Here is a 24,596-nt window from a genome sequence, read left to right as displayed (position 1 = left end):
TGCAACCTTATAGTAAGAACAATCTCTGCATTTGCCTGAAGTAATGTAGGGAAACCATGGAAAATCTAAATAAGGCTGGCTGTAGGAAGATTGGTGCCTCCACCTGCCCAAATAGAAGGCCACTCTCAAATTCTGCTGCCTCATTTGGTTTATCCCTAATGTTCAATATTGTTTTACAAATAAGTTATTTAATAGTGTAAATGGTTAATACTTCAATGTGCATTCATTTCTCACTTCGTCACTATGCACACTGTATACGCATCATTTTGTGACACTTAACATACTACTTACTTGAATTGAAAAGATCATATTACAGCTCTATGTATTCATTTATTTATTTTTGTTTTAAATTTAGAACTTCTAATATGAAGTGAATCTACCTTACCAAAACTACATTAAAGAATAAACATAAACATATTGCTGTTGCAACACTAATAATCTAATAAGAGACATACTGAGTCATACAGTGCTATTACATTTAAATTCTCTAAGTTTAACAATTGATTCTACTAATTGAATAATTTGAGGGCTAGCATTTAATAAGAATATGTATTGTTGCAGTTGGCTGGAAACTGGAGAAGTACGCTCAGCAGCCATGTGTGCAGTGTTGTTAGATGAATGGCTGAAAGAATTGGCAGCAATAACACAGGAACAGGCTTTGGCAGGCCTTGCACCAGATGTTATTGATACACCATTGGATGGCGCTGTGTGGGTATGTAATTTAAATTCTGCTCTTATGAATAGCCATGGAAGAGGCATCTTGCATAGGTCCATGTAAATCCTCTCTTAGGCGCCTTTTGAGTAAGACACTTATGTTTCCCACTGGTGGAAAATACAGCCTCAAGGTGATTGTAATGTGTGAGAATACAATATGATCTCCCATTTGTATGGCAAATTTTGTCCAGCTTTCAGTAATGTTTGCCACCTCCAAGACTAGTGTCAGAATGAATGATCTTTATAAAACTGTTTGTGACACATTCTAGTAGATATCTGTTCTTTTATACTGCACCTGACAAATGCTTTAGGTGATATATTCTCCACAAAATGTACTCGCATATAATTTCATACAGTAACAAAAAAAAAAAAAAAAAACGGTGGGGAGTGGTTCTCATAACATTTTCAAGGAGTCTAGAAAATGAGTCACTGCAAAATGACTTTATTGAATAATTACATAAAAAATATCCCATGTTTTTTTTGTTTTAAATTGATGAAGAAGCAGGTGGGCTGACAAGTACTTAATTTTAGGAGGCGCAACCAGAGCAAACAGCAGAAACACATGAAAATGGTAAAAGCACTCCTAACTTTTGGAATTTCAGGTTCCATCACAATAGGAAATGGTTGGGCGTTTCATAGTACTAACCTATGCAATGTTTGTTGTGTCTTGTGCATTGTTTCTGCTTTGGTGCACAGACTATGCACATCTCTGACTAGTGCCAGAGTGTGTCCACATTTGAAGGGACTGGGCAGCACACAAAAATGCAGAGTATTTTCTGCTATGAAGGTTGAGTAGGTATGTGTATGTGGAACCATCTGGCAGGCAAGCAGCAGTGATCTCTTAAGTGATTGTTGTATCAATTTGTTGCTTAATCAAGCTCAGGGTGGAGATGTGCCTCAGAAATTAGTTCTCAAGGAAATTGAATTTCCTGGAAAAGCCAGGATATTGTGAAAGACCCATACTCGGGGAGTTCTTAGAGATTCTTATGGGAGTTGAACTGCTTATTGATGAAAAGAAATGTTACAAGCTACTTTCTACAAATCGTGCTTTGGGAACACTTGCTTCTGAAGTCACATGAAATGGTGAAGAAGGGCAGTGAATTATTGTAATGCTTGTTGTTCAGTGGCAGCTAACTCCTGTGTACTCCACGACCTCAGGAATCTTCAATCCGGGGCTCCAGGTCAGTTTCCCATTGCTTCATTACAAGTGCAACAGAATGTAATGTGCTTTAAAATTTGCGATGTAGATTTAAATTTGTCATTCATGCAAAAACTAAGTTTTTTCTTTGTTAAATTTTTTGAACTCATTTCGTAGTTTAGCATTGAATATTTCAGCTTCAGTTCTTTTGTACTAAGTTCAAAACAAAGTAGTACTTTGCTGATTTTCTTGCAGCATAGTGCTGTAAGTTTGTGTTGTGGTTGGCAGGAGAGCCAACCGTATGGTTAAAGGAGGCCGAAATGCACGCGTCTCAGCTCACGCAGGCTGGCGTGAGGTCTGAAACGTGACAAGGGAATTAGAATTGAGAAAAACGGACGTAGCTGGTGAAATACTTGACTTTAATCCATTAACGATGCACGTCGCTCTTTATGGTACATGATTCGCAATATCAATAGTACGGATACTGACGCCTTGCTAGGTCGTAGCAAATAACGTAGCTGAAGGCTATGCTAACTATCGTCTCGGCAAATGAGAGGGTAGAAGTCAGTGAACCATCACTAGCAAAGTCAGCTGTACAACTGGGGCGAGTGCTAGGAAGTCTCTCTAGACCTGCCGTGTGGCGGCGCTTGGTCTGCAATCACTGATAGTGGTGACACGCGTGTCTGACGTATACTACCGGACCGCGGCTGATTTAAAGGCAACCACCTAGCAAGTGTGGTGTCTGGCGGTGACACCACAGTTTGTTCACCCGGCAACGGTGGCAGTTTTCTTTTTTAAAATCAGTGTTCCTTGTGAGAGGATCAGCTTTGTCATAAGTGGCAGTCTAAACATTTGTGCCGATAGATAAATTACATCCATAGGCAGCATATCACTAAGTTCTCAAGTGACAAGCTAAGACAATAATGTTCATAACTGTTAGGGGCCAAATGAATACACATTTTACACAGTCGGGTGCCATTGCTAAATAATACATAACTTTCACATTTTGACAGTGTTATGAAAAAGATAGATCTTTACTCACTGTGTAGTGGAAGTGTTGAGCCACATACAAGCACAACAAAAAGACTGCTAAACAAGTGCTTTTATTAAGTGGGTGGGATTGATGATTGGTGCAGGTGTGCATTGAGAGAGTCTTTAAAGAATAAATACCAACTTCTAATATCTTGCAGCTAAAAAAAAAAAAAAAAAAAAAAAAAAAAAAAAAAAAAAAAAAAAAAAAAAAAACTTCAATTAATAGGGCCTAAGATTCTTGCTGTTGGTGGTTTGGCATTGCTTTGAGAATTAGAGATGCTCTATTACTGCAACTTGAAATAATCTCTGAGGTTAAAATTTTTCTACTTAGAGAAATTGCAATGATCTTCTTACCTTTAGATATTTTAGATAACTTGTATATCTTTACTGTCATTAAAATATTCTGTCATAACTTCAAGTTGATGTGAATTTGGGTGACCAAAGACACATTTATGGCAACATTTTACCCTAGCATTTGTTATGGATGCTTAAGTCTCAGTATTGTTGCTGCCTTCATACTTTCTCTCCCATTACACAAATCTAAAATATTTTAGACCATAGGTCATCATTAAAAGTTTCATCATGCCACATGTTAACAGTCAACAAATAAAAGGAATTAATGCATATTTGTACTTGGGGATTACAAAGCCCACCAAAAAGTCAAATTGAATAGTTAATAAAGTAAAAAGATATTGTAATCTTGTCAAATAAAGACATGGTTAGAGTCCATGGTTTCTGTATGAAATAAATTGTTGATGATATACAGCAACCATCCACAAATTGGTTTTAGGTTACTCAGAAACTAGTGGTACCGGTTTAGAATTTTTCATGATTCATCATCAGACGGCTTTCATGCTTTCATCAAAACAGATGAAATATAGGTTTCCTGTGAAATGTCATTCGGGTGCATTTGTTTTTGCAGTTTTCTTCTAACAAAATATATTCTCAAAGATAATTTCAGTCACTATGTTGATTGCACTGTAAAACAATTTATTTTGGTCACAAAATGAATTTACAATGTACACCATGTTTTGATTCACAAAATATGAAAACAAACATATTGTTAAAAATTCAAAACAGATAATAAAGTAGCATAAAGTGCCTGGTTGCTGTACACCTTCAACAATTTATAACTAATTATTTATGATAAGGCATTGCCTGTGTTGGTAAGAAGAATGACACAGAATTCCTAGGTCATGCATGAATAGCCAAAGCAGTTAAGGAAAGCGGGAAATCTGGGTTCGAGTACCGGTCTGGCACAGATTTTCATTGTCATAATTCCCTTAAACAGCTGATAGTTGTCTGTATTCACAACTGCAAATACAAGTTGTTCTAGTGATGGTTGGCATTTTTGGAATCAGAAAAATATGGGCTACTAGTGTATGGTGCTGAATTTAGGAAATGATCACTAATTAAGATCAGAAATTTCCAGACCATAAAATGTTTGAATATGAAAACCTATTGACATTTCAAGTTTTTGGATAAAGTAAAATGATTGTTGGAAAGAAGAGAATGGGAGCTCTTAAGTGAATTGTTTTGATTGTAAATAAACAGCTTTATTCTCAGTGAAAATTTCATCTTAGCCCGCAAGTCATGAATATACCTTTAAAGAACATGTTTGCCCAAAAGTCAAATGTGCTGTTATTCTCAGCAGTCTAAAAACTATCCAGTGAGTAATAAGTTTTAATGAAATAAAGCATGAATGAAATGTTAGCTATTTACTGTCAGTATTCTGTATGTGCTTTTAACAAAATGAAATCATAAAAGGAAAAAATTATATTAATTTTAGGAGAGGTATAAGAGTATATGAGCAGGTATGATAGTCCCACCTTGCTTTGTTACAATGCTTCAAGCTAACTATTGTAATCATCACTTTAGAACCACAACATTTAATCAATACAAATATACTTCTGCAACAAAAAATTATCTAATATTCATTAAAAACAAACAGTTATAGTTCTTTGTGGAACTTGATATAAATTAAAATAGAATTAATATGAGAGAGTTCCTGCAAAGTCCAAGCACTACTAGCACATTGTGTACTTGTTTAGTAAGTTGGATTCTGTTAAACCTAGCAGTGGTGGTAACCACACAATGCTAATTCATAGTACTACACACATAGTGAACTGTCAAAGCAGCTGTCCACTAGTAGAAGTGAGATGGGTTACAGCAACCCAGGCATATTCGACCATTAGGCAGCCTCATATTTGGCTGCTATGGAAATTAATATGACTAGCCACCAAAATTTTCAGTGCTCTCATCTGAAGTGCCCTTGTTTGATTTCTCTTTTCTATTTGTACATTGGTGAGAAGACTTTTGACATTCCATTCAATTGCCAACTACTTGAAGCGTGTTCCTGCGAGGATTTTTCATATAATTGAGGTTATTGCACAGTGATATGGAATGGTGACAAAGAGTGGTAATGAAGAAATTTCCAGAAGCAGCAAAATGTTAAGTTACAGAATTGATGATAAAACTCTAAAGCCTAGCTGAATTTGTAGTAATTACCAACAAGTGATATGGCAACTCAAAATTTCAGCTTGACCTTTGAAAATGAGAAAAATAAAGCTTTATCTGACGTACAACAAAAATTAGTTCTGGGAAATTTGAAATTTCAGTCCAGAAAACCTAGAGAAATCTTTTGTTGCATATGTAGCTACAGTGTGTGCTTCTGTTGCTGTTGTTTTGATTCTACTTCCTTTCTTCCACGTGTAAGCGCTATTTTCCTATTTTATGTGATTGCTACTTCATTTATCTGGTTTGGTCGTGGGCATTGCCATCATCTCTGAGTCTGGAATTGATAATAAAATCACAGTTAACAAAGAACTGCGTCTTGCAAAAATGTCCAGTGTGTCCACAAGATATGATATAAATTTATGAAGGTGATTGATAGATGTGTGTAGAAAGTTTCATTTGTGCATATAAATTTATGAAGGTGATTGGCACTATGCTGGACAAAAGTGGAGAACAATGGCAGATTACTTATAACATGTGCTGAGAGATTTACAGTCTTATGTGATGGGAAAAATTACTGATAAACTTATTTTTTCGCATTTACTTTCATCAGCATTTAATAAACGCAGCACCATTCCATGCAAAGCCTTGTCATAGTTTGCGTATTCTTCCGATATGCTTATGTATTGTATGCAAGTAATGAAAACAAAATTACATACATGAGCAAGTTTAAAAGAAAACTGTATAAGCAGCTTCAAAAAACTACGTCATATGCATGCAAACTATAGATCCAACTTTACAATAGCCAATTGATTTGATACATTGTATGCAGATAGGTTTCTCAATTGTTCAACATCACATTGCACACTCTCTTGGTGCTGTATTTTCATCTGAGGTTACTGTCTTGGGACATACTACACATGGATCATATTGAGAAGTATGGTCACGTTTGAATCCTTTTTACAATTTTGGATGCATCTACAGTTGTGATTAACTGTTCAAAACACTTAATTTAGACACTGTGTACCAATTTGCTTTTTTAATGAAACAGATATGTGCCACCACATTAAAAAGTTGCACAACCAAATTCACAGATCATGTTGACACTTTGGAAGCACTCTATATTGAAGCTGTCTTTTAAGCAGTAGAAGGTGAAAGGAAAGTTGTGAGTAGAACAACTTGTATAACAGAACAAATGCGATGATGTGAACCTAATTACTGTATCATGTACTAATCATAATCTTTTACAATTTGCAGCCGCAGGCTAGTCTGTTTAAAACATAAGTGTCTCCATCTTTTGCTGTCCTGCCACCAAGTTTCCCCCTTCACTTTTTCCTAGCCTGCTTGTCTCTTCACCACGTATTCCTTCACCCCAATGATCCATCAGTGTGTCATATTGTTCAGGTCTCTTGCCTCCTATTCTATTGTCTTGTGCCCAGGCTTCTCTTTCACTATTCACGGTCTCATTCCTTATTCTACTGAGCAGGTTAGCGCAGGGGTTAGCACACTGGCCTCATTCAGGAGGACGATTGTTGAAACCCGTGTCTGACCACCCTGATGTAGGTTTTCCATGAGTTCCCTAAATCGCTTCAGGAAAATGCTGGGATGGTTCCTTTGAAAGAGTACAGCCGACTTCCTTCCCCATCCTTCCCTAATCAGGTGGGACTGATGACCTTGCTGTTTGGTCCCCTCCCCCAAATCAAGCAACCAACCAATCAGTCCTTATTCAGTGTCTGTTTTGGTGGTACATCCTTCCTCCAGATCAGGTTCCTTAACACTTTGCAGGAATCCATGTGCTTGCCTTCCCCTTTCACTGCTGTTATCATTCTTCCCATTGCCTTCTATTACACTCCCAACGGTACATGAAACATTCCACTTTCTTTAGTACTTACACTCTAATACTTGTATCCATTGCTACTCTCTCTTATTCTTCAAAGTCACCATCACTTCATACGTCTTTTCATTAAACTTCATCCACCACTTCTTCCCATTCATTTAATTTCTTGTACCTCTCCTTTTCCAATCCTCACACCATTAAATTATCTGCATCCACCATTGCTTTCATATTTTCATTCCCTCTTCAATCTGCACTTGAGTCACCTCATCCATAATGGTGAAAAGTACAGAGAATAGTGCACTCCCTTGCTTCAGCCCTCTGTCATCTCTCCTACTTTCACACAACTTACACTTCCTTGATTCATTTCCTTTATTATTCTTGTAGTCAGCCTTCCAATCTCCCCCCCCCCCCCCCTCCTTTTGTGTGTGTGTGTGTGTGTGTGTGTGTGTGTGTGTGTGAGAGAGAGAGAGAGAGAGAGAGAGAGTGTCTCCAAGATTTACTTTTTTCACTCTATCATACACTTTCTCAGTGTCCAGGATCACAGCTACTAAATCCTTTCCATATTTTTAGTGCCTCTCTTGGAGCCACATTACAGTAAAAATAGGGCCACTGCTGACCTTTCTGGTCTAAACCCATCTTGTTCCTTTCTCAGTCCTCCTTGCCCACTAATTCTGACATAGTTTCCTGTAACTGGCCCTATGATTCCCATTTTCCATTCTTCAGATTTTCTCCTTTTTTTCCATACTGTCACATGACCTGATAGAGACAATTCACTCGAACAATGCCAGCTGTTCTCACCATCTCCACACTTATTTCATACAATCCTGCTGCTTTTCTTCCTTTTATGGTCTTAATCACTTCTGATACTTCAGTCTAGGTTAGGTCCATCTCTGCATCCTCTACATTCCACAGCTCCTCATTTTTATCTTCTATATTTCAATTGGGGTTCAGTAACTCTTCAAAATATTTGTTCCACATCTCCTTCATTTCCTCCACATTCTCACTCGCCTTTATTATTTTCTTTCTTCTCTGATGGGCCAACTAAGGACCACCTGCCAATTAAAATTCATCATTTGATTCGTTGCTCTATTGTTTTCTTTTAGTATTTTTTAAATCTGGTCACAACGTTTTTTCCTTTCCATCTTCTGACCACTTCAGACCAGTTTCTTTCCCACTCTCCTACCTTGTAATACTTCCATACTCAATTATTATTCTCTAATACTTATCTGTCAGTTTTTCAGCTTTTTTCTAAATTCTTGTGTGCTTCATAGATTCAATTTGTTGACCTCTTTATTGATTCTCCTGACTTTTCCATCCTGTGTCTCTTCATATCCTGAACCATTCCCTAGAGGACCTTCTTACTCACCTCACTGTCCTCTTTCACCAATTTACCCTCTCTTCTATCCAGTTTCTCTTCTTCCCTGCTACCACTCTTTTAGCCACTGTCTTCTCAGTGCATTGTTTTCTTGCTTCCTCATTTATTTCGTGAAAACATATCTGAAATGCTCTTGAACCTTCCCAATTCCTCCTCTACTGACCGAGCAGCTGCCCTGCACATGCCTTCAAGAGCCTAAATTCCAACTACTGCTAATACAGGATGATTCCATGATGATGATACAAACTGTCAGGGATGATGGAGAAGGAAAATGTATTAATTTGAGGTGTGGGACTCTGGTGTGGAAACCCGACCTGAAAGTTAAAAGTGAAGATCATTCTGATGCCTCTGACTGTGGACCTCTTCTACTTCAAGCTCTTTGCTTTCCATATTTTGGGAGGGGTTAATGTGGACCAAATCAAGAAAAAAAAATAAACATAGGCTCCAAATGCATACCTTAATAACTATGAGTACATGCTCAGTAGATGTGACATGTTTCACAGTAGCAAAGATGAATGAGTGTTCTTATCTCTTAAGGCATGCACTTCTGAGCCCGTTTACTGGATATTTTTCCTTGTTTTGGTTCATACTACCACCTCTCAAAATATGGAAAGCAAAGAGTTTGCAGTAGAAGAGGTCTGCTGTCAAAGATATCAGAACGATTTTCACTTATAACATTATACTCTTTTGTTTCTGTCCAGGACCCCTTAAATCCAATTGAAAACTTTTACCTATTTATTGGGTCAACATGCTTTAACATAAGACTACATACTTAATATCTTTCTCCAGTAGTAACAATTCACAAATTCAAGTACTTGTATTTCAAAGCATCAAAACAGCCCATTGTATTAACGATAATTCAGATAAACTACAAATATTCTATTGTATGACACTTCTCACTTGTAATTCTATGAACTCAACTTTGGACTTTTCACTCATAATTCTTACTTATTTGTTTTTGCACATAAGTAATAGTTTAAGTGCTGCACTTAGTTGTCCTAATATCAGATGAACCCAGTCTGCTTATTAGTAACCTTGCAGCTCCAGAACTCACAGCAGACTGCTCTCCCCATGCACCCACCAACTCTTATTTTTGTAGCCACATTGCTGGTCATATCAAAAGCTGTCATTTGACACTGTTTATTGCTTTCCTGATAGAATGTTAGTGGAAAATGTTGTTACTAGTCCTTGTTCTTACTGAACCTTGAAATGTGTAGGTCAGTTCTAATAGATCTCTGGCGAAAATATTTTTTTGGTTAGTGTATAGTTTTGAAATGGTATTTCTCTGTTTCAGTGAGAGTGCAACCAGACATTAACAGAGAAGGAAGCTTGCCATGTGAAACAAAATATGTAAGGTGCTGATTATTTGCTGTGTTTTAAAATGTTTATGAATGTTAAGTACCTTCTGGCAGAATATTTATTTCTACAAGTGATAAAGTTGATATTAAAGATGACAAAGTAAATGTACAGGTTATTCTAATTTAAAAATGATTAACTGCTCATAAAAATATATTTTATTTTATGTGATATGCTATAATAATTTTAAAATAAACAACTCATCTTATGTATAATATCATTATGTCTTATGTTTTAATGTGTTTGTAGTGTGATTCTAGAAAATGACCTATCTGTATGCCTTGCCATTACAGATGTTTCCCTGTAAATAACAGTGATGAATTAATGTTTTGCAAGATTTGAGTAAATTTGGAATGTGTGTGTTTTAATTGGCTACAGCAGACTGACAGAAATATGTAAAAATTAAAAGGCTTGTTAGTTTTCAAAGTGTTGAATACCCTATTATGGTGAAATATGGAGGGAAAGATTTTAAGAACTGGGACTTTGTATGGAATATGCACAAACATTATCTAGTATAAAACTGCTTGCTGTAACACCTACGTATTTCTGTCAGTGTGCTGGGATCTGTTACTATCAAATGGGCTGAAGTTGATGGGTTTTGGGTTTTAAACTTAAAATATTTCTGAAGCTAATAAAATTAATATATTAGGTTGTCTTTCAGAGTTTGAGTATTGAGCTCTAGTAATAAAAGTTTTGGTCTTTACTACTTTTTGCTCTAACAGATCATAAAATTTAAAAAAGCTGATTATCTGTTATATAATAATTATGGGTTGTTTATGACTCTAGCCCTGGCTTTGATTGCTCTGAAACTCTGTCAATAATTGAAAAATAAATCTGCCATAATAGTTAAAGTTAATACTAATTCCAGAGTAATGTACAAAGAAAGTTTAAGGACAAAAAAGGGGCCACAAATTTGCTTTACGAAATTTCGGAGAAAAACACACTCTTCTTCATTAGCACTAAAAGCTGTCTGACCAGCGTGTGTTTTATCATGATGACTGTGAATTGTGTTTACGGGTTCCTTTGGGAATTTTATAGCCTTGGATAGCCTTGTTAATGCTTATTTTTCCATTTAAAATTTCAGTGGGACACAGTTCTAAAACATTCAGACTGTATTTCTTCAATTCACCCTATTCATTATTATACACATGCAGTATTTTCACACTGACAAGTCTCATAATCTTAACAGTATGGGGTAACAAACGGTATTAGGCTCAAGCAGAACTGCAATATGTGTAACAAATTCATAAGGTAACATACAGATATTTGCAAGAATGTCTTCCTCACTCCACCACTAGACTGTTAAGACATTTGTTGCTGCATCCACTATGTCACATTGTTGCTGTGTTCATTATGTTACATTCTTGATGCATTCACAGATGTTTGTTCTTACAAGAACTGCTTGAGAAAAGACAGTCAAGTTCATCCTGATTTCACCAAGAATTTGCAAAGTTTTATTTATTGCCTATAAATAGGTAACAAAAATAGATTACCTTTTGTTACTGCTGTAGTTGTCATTGTGAAGGACCAATGCATGGTATACAGAAGATCCAGGCACACAAGTCGTTTCATGCCAGTAACACAAATAAAAGTTTCAGCTCAGTGAAAAAGTTAAAAAGTCAGTGCGCCTGCAAAGATTAGTATTCACATAGAGTTTTGCAATACTGTACATCTAGCCATTGACATGAACAGTAGATATAATAACTAAAGTAAAACAATTTTAGTCACCAATGTGGAGTTAATTTAATACAAAATGTTTTTTAAGCTTCTATGGCCAACTTCAGCCCAGTCATCAACTTCACCACATTTGGTGGTATATACATATTTTAGCCACCTTTATTGGCTGTTATTTACTTCTGGACAGTTTCCTTGTTTGTCTATGCCTTTTCTGTTTAGTTAGATTTAATACATTGTTTATGCATTTTATGAAGTAAACATTAACTTGAAAGTGTCGGTGATCTGTGTTGTGATACTTCATTGCCATTATTCATAATATGGAAATATTGTATTTTTTATGTGAAAATGGATTCCTCACATATATTTAGTGGAAAATTTGTTGCTCTAACATCATTACCCGTTGCCTTCAGTAGCGCAGATTGTATATTCTTTGGAAAGTTATTTTTAAAATGTTACGTGCACCTATCTTTGAAATTAATGGCAGGATATTGTAGAGTTGTTATGTATTGTATCAGAGGCAGAATTGTGTTAGAATCATGGAATAGTATCAAAATGTGTTGTGATGTATAAAAAAAATTTATTTTAGGACAGAATACAGTATATAATAGTGATGGCGAAGTTACCTTGAAATATCTGGATTACAGTTTGACATCTTTTGGACACAGAATGACATCTTACTGAAGACAAATTTTAGACTGACAGAGGAAAACAAGATTTTTCAGTTACTGTGGGTATTTTCTAGAAAGATTAAAATGTTTATGTACTAAAAACACCAATGAGAATGAGTAGCAGAAATTTGTAATAATAGTGATGTTTTAGTACTATCTTGTACGGAAATGTAACATTTTCCATTTTATTAAAAAGTAATGCTTTGATGCCCATCCTGTAATTCATTCCTGTTACATAATGTTTTCTTGTTTATTTATTATTTTTTGAAGAGAGAACAAAGTAGGTGTGCATGTTTTAGGAATTAAACATTGTGTACTCAGTACAGTAGTGTGACATAGTTTTAATATTATGTATAATATTAAAACTGTCACACACTACACCATGTGGGAATGATAGTATTTGTGGACCATTTGTATTGGAGATAGTTCAAGTCCTGATAAGTTGGGCCACCAGTTTATATGTTTTTATGAAAGCAATGCATTAGTGGTGAAAATTTGTAATTTCTATATTGTATCTCTTACACTTGGAAGTTGAATATGAGGTGCCAAATTTTCTGTCCATGCTACAACCATGCTGATGACAAAGTGCTGAGCTTTGAAAGCTTTTTTGATTACATATGAAGCTGTGAAACTTCCAGAAACATTAAAGAGCATATTTTGTGAAGAATTTTATTATTGGAAGCAGGATTTTAGTGTATTGTATTACTGTATTTTATCTTGCTATCTGATCTGTTTGATTTCCATAAATCGTATGTAGGCTCATTGAACATGGAGTAATCAGATTACTGTGAGCGATTTCAAGGAATATAATGAAGTGCAGAATAGGGATCACATAAGTTCAGTTGTTAGACATGTGCAGCTCAAGCATGTACACTTTTCCCCATTGTTAATGGAGTCTGCTGGTAGTAGTGTATTTCCCGGTGGGAGGTGGATTAGAATATTGGTGATTATTTAATTTTATTAGGATAACCCATACCCGTGGAAATTTGACTGCAAAATATCTAGTTTGTGTGGTGAGCATGGTAGTGATATTACCAGATTCCTCTAGAGATTATGTTATCATATTTTGTATATGTGTGTTTCATTGTTTTCAGAGCCTTATTATAGTATTGTTGTTACTGCATTGACGCACACGTAAGGATAATACAATAATATTCCTGATTGGTGATAAGTCCCTATTCAGTAATTTCAAAAACTGAGGGTTCTCAAAGAAGAATTCAACCATGTTATCTTGTGAAAATAATTTATTTCACTATCCTTGGACTAACAGAACCCCGGTGTTTCCGTGGTAAACTTCGATACCATGTAAGAGATTTGTAACAAAAATACACAGTTGTATTTCTTTGTGTCAGCAAAATACAGAAACTGTTGGGTTTCCTTGTGACAGAGCAGCAGTTGCTGTAGTGTGATTTCTAATTGTCTGTGTGAAACTACACATTGCAGTAGACAGTTTACTTCCAGTTTGGGTGGTTGATGCTGTAAGACTGTGTTTATTTTGCAGTGAAGTATTTCTGTAATAGATCTTCAATCAAAATGATTCAATATTGAAAATTTTTTGAAACAGAAGATCCTGTTAATTCAATTTTGAAAACTTCAAGGTGCTTTACTTTCTTATTTTTGGTGTGATTATAGCTTTATTAAGCACACAGGTAACAAAACACACGAGAAGAAGCATGTCTGCTGTAAAAATCCTTTTCCTGGCAAAAAATATTTTGCTTTGAATACTGTATACATACACGAATTCATATGAAATATTCGTCTTTTTCATAACCAGTACTATGAATGTCATTGTGAAGTTTCTTTGCATGTGCTGATATTACTGAGGATTTGGTGCTGATGCAGTCCAGATGAACTTGCCATCCATTGTGTAACTCTGTAATAAATTTTACTATTTTGCTATGTATTTAGTGCACATATTTGTAGCTGTTAAAGTTACAAATGACTCTTCATTACTTAGTGTAAAGAAAGTACAGGAAGTCCTCAAATTATGTATCACTGTAAATTTATTTTACAGTTTATATTTAACAATAGCAAGATTACTTGACTATTGTGAGGAACAGGATTTGTCAGTATGATGATAAAATTTTTTACTACTGATTTGGATATTGATGGAAATGCACTAACATCATTGTCTGTTTTTTGTTGATATTTGGAATGTTGAGTAAGAACAAATATCATTTGTACATATAACAAATATTGCTAACAACTTTACTTTAAATTGTACCTGATCAAATATGGTGCTGCGTTTATAATCTCTTTGTAGCACCTGTGCCAGAATTTCCTCAAGTAGTATATGTCAATTTTCAGATACCAAAAGATAACAAAAATCTAAAATAAATAATAATTCATGACTTGTTTAAGATAAAGCAACTAACCACCTATTTCACTATTTGCACAGTTTCACATCTCCCAAATGACATAAGTTTTTATAATTTCTTTTGATTAGGGCATTTTTATTTCCATCTCTACTATTTTAATGTTAACGGCTTTTGTGCTTCTTGTCTGTGAAACTGACCAAGAATATTTTAGAATATTAAAATGGAAGTTTTTGTAATGGCTTTTGTTCTTTAACCTCTCACTGAGTTATCAGATAGCCTTGAAAAATGTATAAATTGTGATGCTTGTATTGTTTTCAGGCATCTCTTTGTTTGGCAACAAAAATTTTTCACTGATACCATACTTACAATAAACCATGCACAAAAATGACAAGTTCTTAAAATACAACACGCTCTGTTAACATGTAAATGATGTTGTGCCAAATTAAAGTAAAAATGATTAATCCAACTTTTCAGGACAGTTAAGCTATTTTTATGACCCTGTCTCCTCCTCTTTTCATAATGTGTGAATCAGTTCTGTGAGACTGTTCTTAAAGTGGAACTAGTTGACCGTCCAAAGAGACATCTGATCTCACACAGGTACGTCCCCATACAGAGCTAAAGATTTGACTCGCCTAAGTTTAATTGGGTGGGCAGAGTCTTGTCCTGTTTTTCTGGCCTAGTCTGAATTTAAATTATGCTGCAAAATAATTATATTTTGGATGATACTGTTATCTTCGACGAGAATCTCCCAGTTTCCTTTATGTTGTTACTTGTACAAATGTCTGTCCTGTTACTTTAATATTTTTGAAATTTACGTAAAATTTTAGGATTGTTTTGTGCCACTGTTCTTGTGATTGTTATTTGAATGTACAAAATGCAGAAAATGGAATAAATAACCTTTATTATCATAAAATAATGTTAAATCAGTGTATTCGTTTTCTAAAGTTGTGACATAGCATCATGGATTCTTCCCATGCATTAAATTTTTTCTACTAATAAATAACCAACTGTTTTTCTAATGAAACTTCCTGGCAGATTAAAATTGTGTGCCCATCCGAGACTCGAACTCGGGACCTTTACCGAGTTCGAGTCTCGATCGGGCACACAGTTTTAATCTGCCAGGAAGTTTCATATCAGCGCACACTCCACTGCAGAGTGAAAATCTCATTCTGTTTTTCTAATTTTTATCTTATTTTCAATACATTTATCTGTTGCCATGTGACACCTACATGAATCTCTCTAGATCTTATTTAGATTTAATTTCATGTGAATTTCTTGTCTAGGATATTGTTTTGGTTATTTTGCTGACATTGATGTAATTAGTTTTCATTAGAACAATGGTAGTTTGAAAATATAATTAATGTCAGTACAAGAGTTCATCACATACACAATCCTCCAAGCTAATCAGCATATAGAAGAAAGGTGACCAATACCAACAAAAAGTCTGGCAGTCCCACTTTCCTAAAATACTTGGAATTACCAGAAATTAATTAATTGAAGAGATAATGAAAATTTAAGGGAACCCGAAACCTAAAGATGATGAGATTTTGGGTTTTCAGTTTATTGCGAAATAAAATGCTACAGATCTTCCTCTTTAAAATGACATATTAATCTTACCTGTAGCACAACTCCAAGTATTGAAAATATTATTTTCAATAATGTGCTGTGGAGGGCACGTCGCGATATTGAATTTCCATGGATACATGTTCATTGGCCGGCCGGTGTGGCCGAGCGGTTCTAGGCGCTTCAGTCTGGAACCACGTGACCGCTACGGTCGCAGGTTCGAATCCTGCCTCGGGCATGGATGTGTGTGACGTGCTTAGGTTAGTTAGGTTTAAGTAGTTCTAAGTTCTAGAGGACTTCTGACCTCAGATGTTGAGTCCCATAGTGCTCAGAGCCGTTTGAACCATGTTAATTGAAAACATCGTTTTTTAGAACTTCCGGTCTTTCTAAAGACTTTATATTATGTTGGAAACACGATTTGATTGGCAATTGTTTTGTCTGCGTATTGTAGTCTTTGGATACTGTTGTTTACATTGAGCATTTGGTGGTTATTGCACGCTTTGTGTTGTATTTCTGTTGCGTAACTGGAACTTATCAAATATGCCTCGATTTTGTAAAGGAGTTTACAAGAGGAAGAAGCCTCCTCCGAGGTACACTAGTGGAACTGTGACAATTTCTCCGACCTAGGAAAATGATTCTGAAAATGTGAGGTTATTCATGAAGTGAAATCTACTTCTGTCTCTAGTACAGGCAAGAAGTTGCATGGATCAACTGAAAAATACTGCAGTTTATTGGAGAAGTGTAGTGAGGATAATGTGAACAAAATAATTAACATTTCATTGCTCTCAAAGGTGATTGAGATTTCAGTAGCCTACTGCGTAAGGAATGTTGCAAATTGAGTATGTCAGTAAATGTCAAGTGACACATAGGACTTGCAGCAGAAATCTGTCTCCATTGTACTAGTTGTCATTACAGTGTTTCATTTTGGAATATGTTGAAATAGGACAAGGTGAAACTGATAGCGAGAAAAGCAAGTACTATGGTGTAAATATTAGATGTGTTTATGCTCTAAGGTCAATCAGTAAGGGATACTCTGCTGGTCAAATGTTTTGTGGTGTAATGAGTCTACCACCACCAACAACAAAATTCTCAAAATATAACTCGGTTGTTGGCTCCTGTGTTGAAGATATAGCCCAAGAATCCATTAAAGAAGCAGTGGAGGAGGCTGTGGCGATGAATGAAGAAATTCCAGATGTTCAGAATCCTCGGGACCTGACTGTCGCACTAGATGGTACGTGGCAGAAGCGCGGACACACTTCTCATAATAGGGTAATAACGGCAACAAGTGCTGATACTACAAAAGTTATAGATGATGTAATTAAATCCAAGCACTGTAGGTGTCCTAAAAGAGTGAAGGATGAGCATGCAGAAAACTGTCGAAGGAACCGTGGGTCTAGTGGGACCGTGGAAGTCTCCGGTGTGAAAGACATTTTCAGTTGCTCTATTCTGTGGTACAAGGTCAGATACCTACAGTTCGTGGGTGATGGTGATTCGAAGTCTTTTGCTGCTGTATCTGAGGTGAAACATTATGGAAATGATGTTACCATTACTAAACAGGAGTGCATAAGTCACTTTTAGAAACGTATGGGAACAAGGCTGCGTCGACTGAAGACCACAGTGAAAGGCCAAGTTCTCAGTGATGGAAAACCTTTGGGTGGAGCTAAAAGATTGACAGACGAGGTAATCAACAGATTGCAGAGAGACTATGGACTGGCAATAAGACAAAATACTCAAAGTGTTGATGCAATGGAAAAGGTCGTAATGGCACTTTACTACCACACCTTATCGACTGACGAGGACTATGCCCATGAGGACCCAATTCCTGGTCAAGTACAACAAATATCAGGGATCTGAACGTGTATACAAGCATCATCACAGTCTACCAGAAACTGTCATGAAGGCTATAAAACCAATTTTCAGAGATCTTTCTGCAACTGAATTTTTGAAGAAATGTCTCCATGGACATACACAAAATCAAAATGAGAGTGTGAATAATGTAATTTGGACCAGAATCCCAAAAAATGTGTTTGTGGAAATTCATGCTCTTCATTTTGGAGTATAAGATGCCATTGCTATGTACAACAAAGGTAACATTATAAAGTCGAATGTGCTGCAGAAGCTGGATGTGATGCCCGGAAAGTACATGGTGAGTGCAATGATGTTCATAGACAATGAGAGGAAATGGGATGCTGAAAGGAAAGAAAAAGGAATGTGAGAGGGAAGCCAGACAAAGAAGGCTACATGGGGAGATGTGTACTGACAGGGAAAACCCCTCTTATGGTGCTAGACTCCATGAAAATGTTAGTGAAACTTTGAAACTCGTTTTCCAAAAGTTCACTTTTTTGCCATATAATGAACATTTTCTGCTAAACTATTAGAGATAAAGACTTATAATTTTCAAGGAATGTAAACAGTGCCAATATACACCTTGTATCATAGCCTTTTGTGATACATAATTGATAACAGATTTTATTTCAAAGATGATATGCCAAAAAAAGTGTAAATTATTTTCAGTAACAAAATAATTAATATCTTCCCAAAAAACACCAATAAATAAAAATCCATATGGTGCATGGTATTAAATATATGTAATATTATACTGTAAAAATTTAATCATTCTGGTGTTAATAGTTCATAAGAAAATGTTCCTTACATTTAACATTGGAAGTATAGGACATTCCGGGTCCCCTTAAGTTATAAGCTGCCCCATAATCCATCATAGGTTTCATTATAACCATTGTAAGTTTCATATAATTTAATATAATTAGCAATACGGTGTTCATACATTAAACAAGGGTATCCACATGGCATGAGAATAATAGAGTCCATGTATTTTTCTAAATTTCTGACCAGAAACATTTTCCATCCAAAACAGTAGAATCCAAACTAACGAATTTCCAAACCATAATGTGCTTTACAAAATAACAGTTTCTCTTTTGCCTGTCTATAAGTAGTGTGACATCACCCAAAATTGGTAATCTGCAGGTAAAAACCTCACAGGGAAGACCTAGTTTGGGTGCACCCTCAGTGTTGGCTCAAATGACAGTCATGAATGTTCTGTATCTGAAAAATGCAGACCAACATCCATGAAATATATAATCTTTAACATTTAAAGACTTCAGAGTGACTTCTGTAACCTAAATTAATGAAAATTATAAATTCAATGTGCTGGACTCGTAAAGTGTGGAAAGTCATCGTCATCAAAATGAGCTCTTATTTGTAATTGTAATTTTCATTATGGATTGAATGAATTGAATTACCGAAGTGTATTTTTTCTCTCAAATAAATTACTAGAGGGTTATGCTAAGAGTGAACGGTGTATTCCTCCAAGTGTGAATGCTGGTTCAATATATTCTTGAGTACTGCTGAAGTGTTCGTGATCCATACCACATTGGACTGAAGGAAGACATCGAGCAGTTCAGAGGTGGGCGGCTAGATTTGTTACCAGTAGGTTCAAACTACACATAAGTGTTACCGAGATGATTGGGAACTCAAACTCGGCAGTCAACTTCAAATTTAGAGAACCGGCAATTGAAGCTGACTGCCGAATTATTCTACTGCTGCCAACAGACATTGCATGTAAGGACCACGAAGACACAATACTAGAAATTGGAGCTCATACAGAGGCATACAGACAGCTGTTTTCCCCTTGCTCCCTTTGCAAGTGGAATAGGAATGGAAATGACAAGTAGTGATACAGTATACTCTCTGCCACATACCATATGGTGGCTTTGCAGAGTATCGATGTAGATATAGATATAGACGCAGATTTGTTTTGTGCCCACATTTAAATAATTAACTTCAATATGGGACTGTGACTGTTGCATGGTGTAGATGGTGATCTGGTTCAGAGTGCTAACAAATTTTCATACCTGACAAACTGGCCACCATTATCAATAATCAAACTTTAGAAGGAATAAACATGTGTGTTAATAAAATTTAAATGGTGCTGTCATGTATGTCTTTGAACGAACACCAACCAACACTGATTTAGGCTTTGCAGTGATCAAGAGTGGTGTTACTGAGAAGAGCCTACGGAATCAGGTCAGTATCGCAACAAAGTGCATTGTGGACACACATTAAGTGAATCATAATACTATCCTGAGTGCATCTGCCCAGTACCATTATAATTTTAACGTAAGGTGCTACCCAGAAGTTCCCACAATGTATGTGTAGCTCGTGAAGTCTAGCTAGCACAACAAAACGCTGCCAGATGGTACCTCGTAGGTCCTTTGTGTGTCAGTGCCTCAAGTGGCTTAGTGTAGATGGTCACATTTAGTTTTAATGCACATTTCCCCATTGTCGTGTTAAGTTCAGGTTGGCCAGCAACCGACATTATTCCTGAAAATGTCACTGCTGTTTGGAATAATGTGCTGGAAGATTATAGCCAGACTACCCAAGATATATGCAATATCATGGAGGAGTCTTATGGCACTTGTCAGAGAATTTCATCCATCAAACTGCACCTGTAATGGATTGATCCAAAATTTTGCAGTGAATTTTCAGCTACGAGCAGAAACTGCATTGTGTGCAAATCTGCAGATAACTTTAAGAAATGCTCAAAAGTGAATCACTTTCTTCTGAAGATTATCATCACTGTTGAAAGCAAGGTTTATGGGTACGATCATGAAAATGTGCAGCAGTCGATGCTGTGGAAGAGTAATGTCCAACCACACTCACCTGTTTCCTTGACATGGAAGGAATTGTCAATAAGAAGTTTGTCCCTCCTTGTCAGTCTGTCAGTGCAGTGTTCCACTGTGATGTCCTGAGATGACTGAGTAAAGACATAAGAATAAAAGCAATGCATGGGTGATTGGTTCCTCCTGTCATAACAACAGGAGCTCACACGTTGTGTTGATCATCCAGGGATTTCTGGTGAAAAATAAAGTGACAGTTGTTCCTCATATACTTCGTTCAACTGACCTTGCAGTGAATTTTTCTTTTTTTTAAATTCCCCATAATAAAACACAAGTCAAAAGATCAAGGATTTCACACTGTTGAGGAGATTCAAGTACAGTTGTAAGTGGTATTAAACTTGATTTCAGATAGTTTTCAGTTCATGGAAAAGCTGCTGTGGCCAGTGTATACACTCCCAAGAAGACTACTTTGAAGGTGATGGTGATGAATAACATCCAGATAAAGTAAGATTTTATTTCTTGACATTTTCCATAAACTTTTGGGTAGCACCTCGTATTTGTGATCACAAACTCCTGCTGTAGAAATATAAAACATGAGAACAACAACATTATGAAAAGGATAGATTGATACCCGTCATACATAGGAGACATAGAGTTGCAGACAGACACAATGAAAAGACTACTATACATTTAGCCTCCTACTGAAGCAGAGAACACACACACACACGTATTCAAGCAAGTGCAACTTGCACATATATGACCACAGTCTCTGGCCGCTGCAGCCGGACTGAGTTGTAGCTGCATCTGATGGAAGCAGCAGTCCAGTGGTGGGGATAAGGAGAAGATGTGTGGTGGAGAGAGGGAAGAATAACAGAGGGGTGAAGGAAAGTGTAGTGTTGCTATTGTGGGCATGCAGGGTCATGGTGGGGGCAGGGTACAGCTGCCAGGTGGAGTTGGGTTATTAGTGGAGGGGAGGAAGGGGGGGGGGGGGGGAGTGGAAAAGGAGAGAAGTAAAGAAGGGGAAAAGGACTTGGGGGGGGGGGGGGGTCTGGAAGGTTCTGTGTTGTGCCAGATTGGGAGCAGGGAATGGGATGCACAGTTTTTTTTTTGGAAAATCTGGTGTTGGAAGGAAGGATCCAGACGGCACATGCTGTGAAGCAGTCGCGGAAGTGAAGCATATTGTGGTGGAAAGCATGTGCTAAGCAACTTGTTCATCCAGCTGTTTCTTGGCCACAGTTTGGTGGTGGCCATTCATGTGGAAAGATAGCTTATAGGTCATTATGCTCACATAGAAAACAGCACTGTGTAGTAGTAGTAGCAGCAGCAGCTTTATTGATCCATAGCTCTCAAAAAGGATATAGGACATGTCAAAGTATTTACAAATTTAAATAAAATAGAAAGAAACTTCCACATGGGAAAAATATATTAAAAACAAAGATTCCAAGACTTACCAAGCGGGAAAGCGCCGGCAGACAGGCACAATGAACAAAACACACACACAGAATTACTAGCTTTCGCAACCGATGGTTGCTTCTTCAGGAAGGAGAGGGAAAGACGAAAGGATGCACATTCATCCGCACATACACAGACACAAGCAGACATATTTAAAGGCAAAGAGTAAGGGCAGAGATGTCAGTCGAGGCAGAAGTACAGAGGCAAAGAAGTTGTTGAAAGACAGGTGAGGTATGAGCGGCGGCAACTTGAAATTAGCGGAGGTTGAGGCCTGGCGGATATCGAGAAGAGAGGATATACTGAAGGACGAGTTCCCATCTCCGGAGTTCGGATAGGTTGGTGTTGGTGGGAAGTATCCAGATAACTCGGACGGTGTAACACTGTGCCAAGATGTGCTGGCCGTGCACCAAGGCATGTTTAGCCACAGGGTGATCCTCATTACCAACAAACACATGCGAATGGACAGTTTGTTGCTGGTCATTCCCACATAGAAAGCGTCAGAGTGCAGGCAGGTCAGTTGGTAAATCACGTGGGTGCTTTCACACGTGGCTCTCCCTTTGATCGTGTATATCTTCCGGGTTACAGGACTGGAGTACACACATTGTTTCATAACACTTCACTCACCACACACACACACACACACACACACACTGGTGATCTCTGGACCATTTTCTGTACCGCAACTTCCCATTTGCTATCCTGAAAAACTGAATCAGCATCCCTCCATAATGAGTGAGATGTTGGGCTCAGAAAGAGGAAGAGGTGTTAGTATTGTGCTATGCATAGCTTGGGGGTAAGTATTTCTAGAAAGGAAAAAAAAAACATAAAGTGAAGGTATTATGTGGAATGTTGGATATTTTATAATTATAATAATTATTATTATTTATTTGTATCACATTTTTTTATCAAATCCCTACTCTGTTTTAGCTAAGTAATTCTTCAATGTATAAAACGTATTGCATAGCAAGTACTTTTTAGCTGCCTTTTTAAATAAGTGTATTTTTGCAGTTTCTTTAATCTCTTTTGGTAATGTATTGTACAGTTTTATTCCTTGGTAGAAAATGCTGTTTTGAGTTTTATGTTTATTTTTTCTTGGCAAATGTAAGTTAAGTCTCTCTCTTGTTGCATAGTCATGGATAGAGCTGTTTGTGCAGTAATTACCAATGTTATTTTTTAAATGTCCAACTGACTGGTAGATGTATTCACATGGAGCACTTAAAATCCCCAGTGTTCTGAACAGACCTTTACAATGAGCTCGACTAGTATTATTGGTTATTATTCTTATCGCTCTTTTCTGGAGTTTGAAAATTATGTTCATATTTTGTGCATTTGATCCTCCAAAAAGAATGTTATAGCTAAGAATTGAGTGTACATATGAATAATATGTAACATGTTACACTTTGCAAGTACCTTTGTGTGTTCACACCAGTTCAACTGAGAATCAATATTCATTCCTAGTAATTTTGCATTTGTTACACAGGCTATAGAGGTGCCATCTACATTTAATTTAACACTGTCTTTTTTCCTCTTCAAACTGAAATTCATGGCCTTAGTTTTCTTTATGTTCAATGTCATAAACTTCCTTGAAAGTTTCATTTGCTTTCTCGGCAAGGAGTTCTCTTGTTTTCTCAGTGACTACAATATTGCTATCATCAGTGGAACCTGAACTGAACTGAAAGTATGAGGGTACCAAGTTATTTCTAGTAAAAGAGAGAGAGAGAGAGAGGGATAGCACTTTTTAGTTCCTCTAATCAGCATTATTTCTTCGGAGAAGACGTTGTGGAAATTGCTGCAGCCGCATATCCAGAGAATAGGATTGGCTAAACGTGTAAAGTGGCTGTAATTTCACACCTTACAAGCACCCATTCACATACTTTGCTGTGATTTACAAATACAATTAGGTATCAGGTGATAGGTTGTACATTGTATATATGAATATATAAAGAAGGCTGATATTGTCACGTACGCCTCAGGGAAGATCAATTTGTATCCCGTAGAAATGTTGGAACATGTGACGGAATACTGACCTTACGACTGATTTTAGAAGAAAGATTAAGGAAAGGCAAACCTATGTTTCTAGCATTTGTAGAGAAAGCTTTTGACAATGTTGATTGGATTACTCTCTTTCAAATTCTGAAGGTGGCAGGGGTAAAATACAGGGAGTGAAAGGCTATTTACAATTTGTACAGAAAGGAGATGGCAGTTATAAGAGTCGAGGGACATGAAAGGGAAGCAGTGGTTGGGAAGGGAGTGAGACAGGGTTGTAGCCTTTCCCCGATGTTATTCAATCTGTATATTGAGCAAGCAGTGAAGAAAACAAAAGAAAAATTCAGAGTAGGTATTAAAATCTATGGAGAAGAAATAAAAACTTTGAG

At 36.7% G+C, this 24,596-nt stretch overlaps 1 protein-coding gene across 2 annotated transcripts in view; it reads left to right on the top strand.

The window, feature by feature from the left end:
• Positions 1–15,493, top strand: part of LOC126282096 (FHIP family protein AGAP011705-like) — a 218,678-nt gene extending 203,185 nt beyond the window's left edge. For both annotated transcript variants that reach the window (XM_049981554.1, XM_049981553.1), the window contains 2 exons: positions 562–712; positions 9,845–15,493. In XM_049981554.1, the coding sequence (XP_049837511.1) occupies positions 562–712; positions 9,845–9,847 (154 nt within the window). In that variant the 3' untranslated portion in view covers positions 9,848–15,493. The remainder of the gene's footprint in view (positions 1–561; positions 713–9,844) is intronic.
• Positions 15,494–24,596: the final 9,103 nt, after the last annotated feature.

The sequence above is a fragment of the Schistocerca gregaria genome, chromosome 7 (assembly GCF_023897955.1).
Source record: "Schistocerca gregaria isolate iqSchGreg1 chromosome 7, iqSchGreg1.2, whole genome shotgun sequence".
Taxonomy (NCBI): Eukaryota; Metazoa; Arthropoda; class Insecta; order Orthoptera; family Acrididae; genus Schistocerca; species Schistocerca gregaria.
Note: the sequence above shows the minus strand (reverse complement) of the source record. Positions and strands in the feature narration are given on the sequence as shown.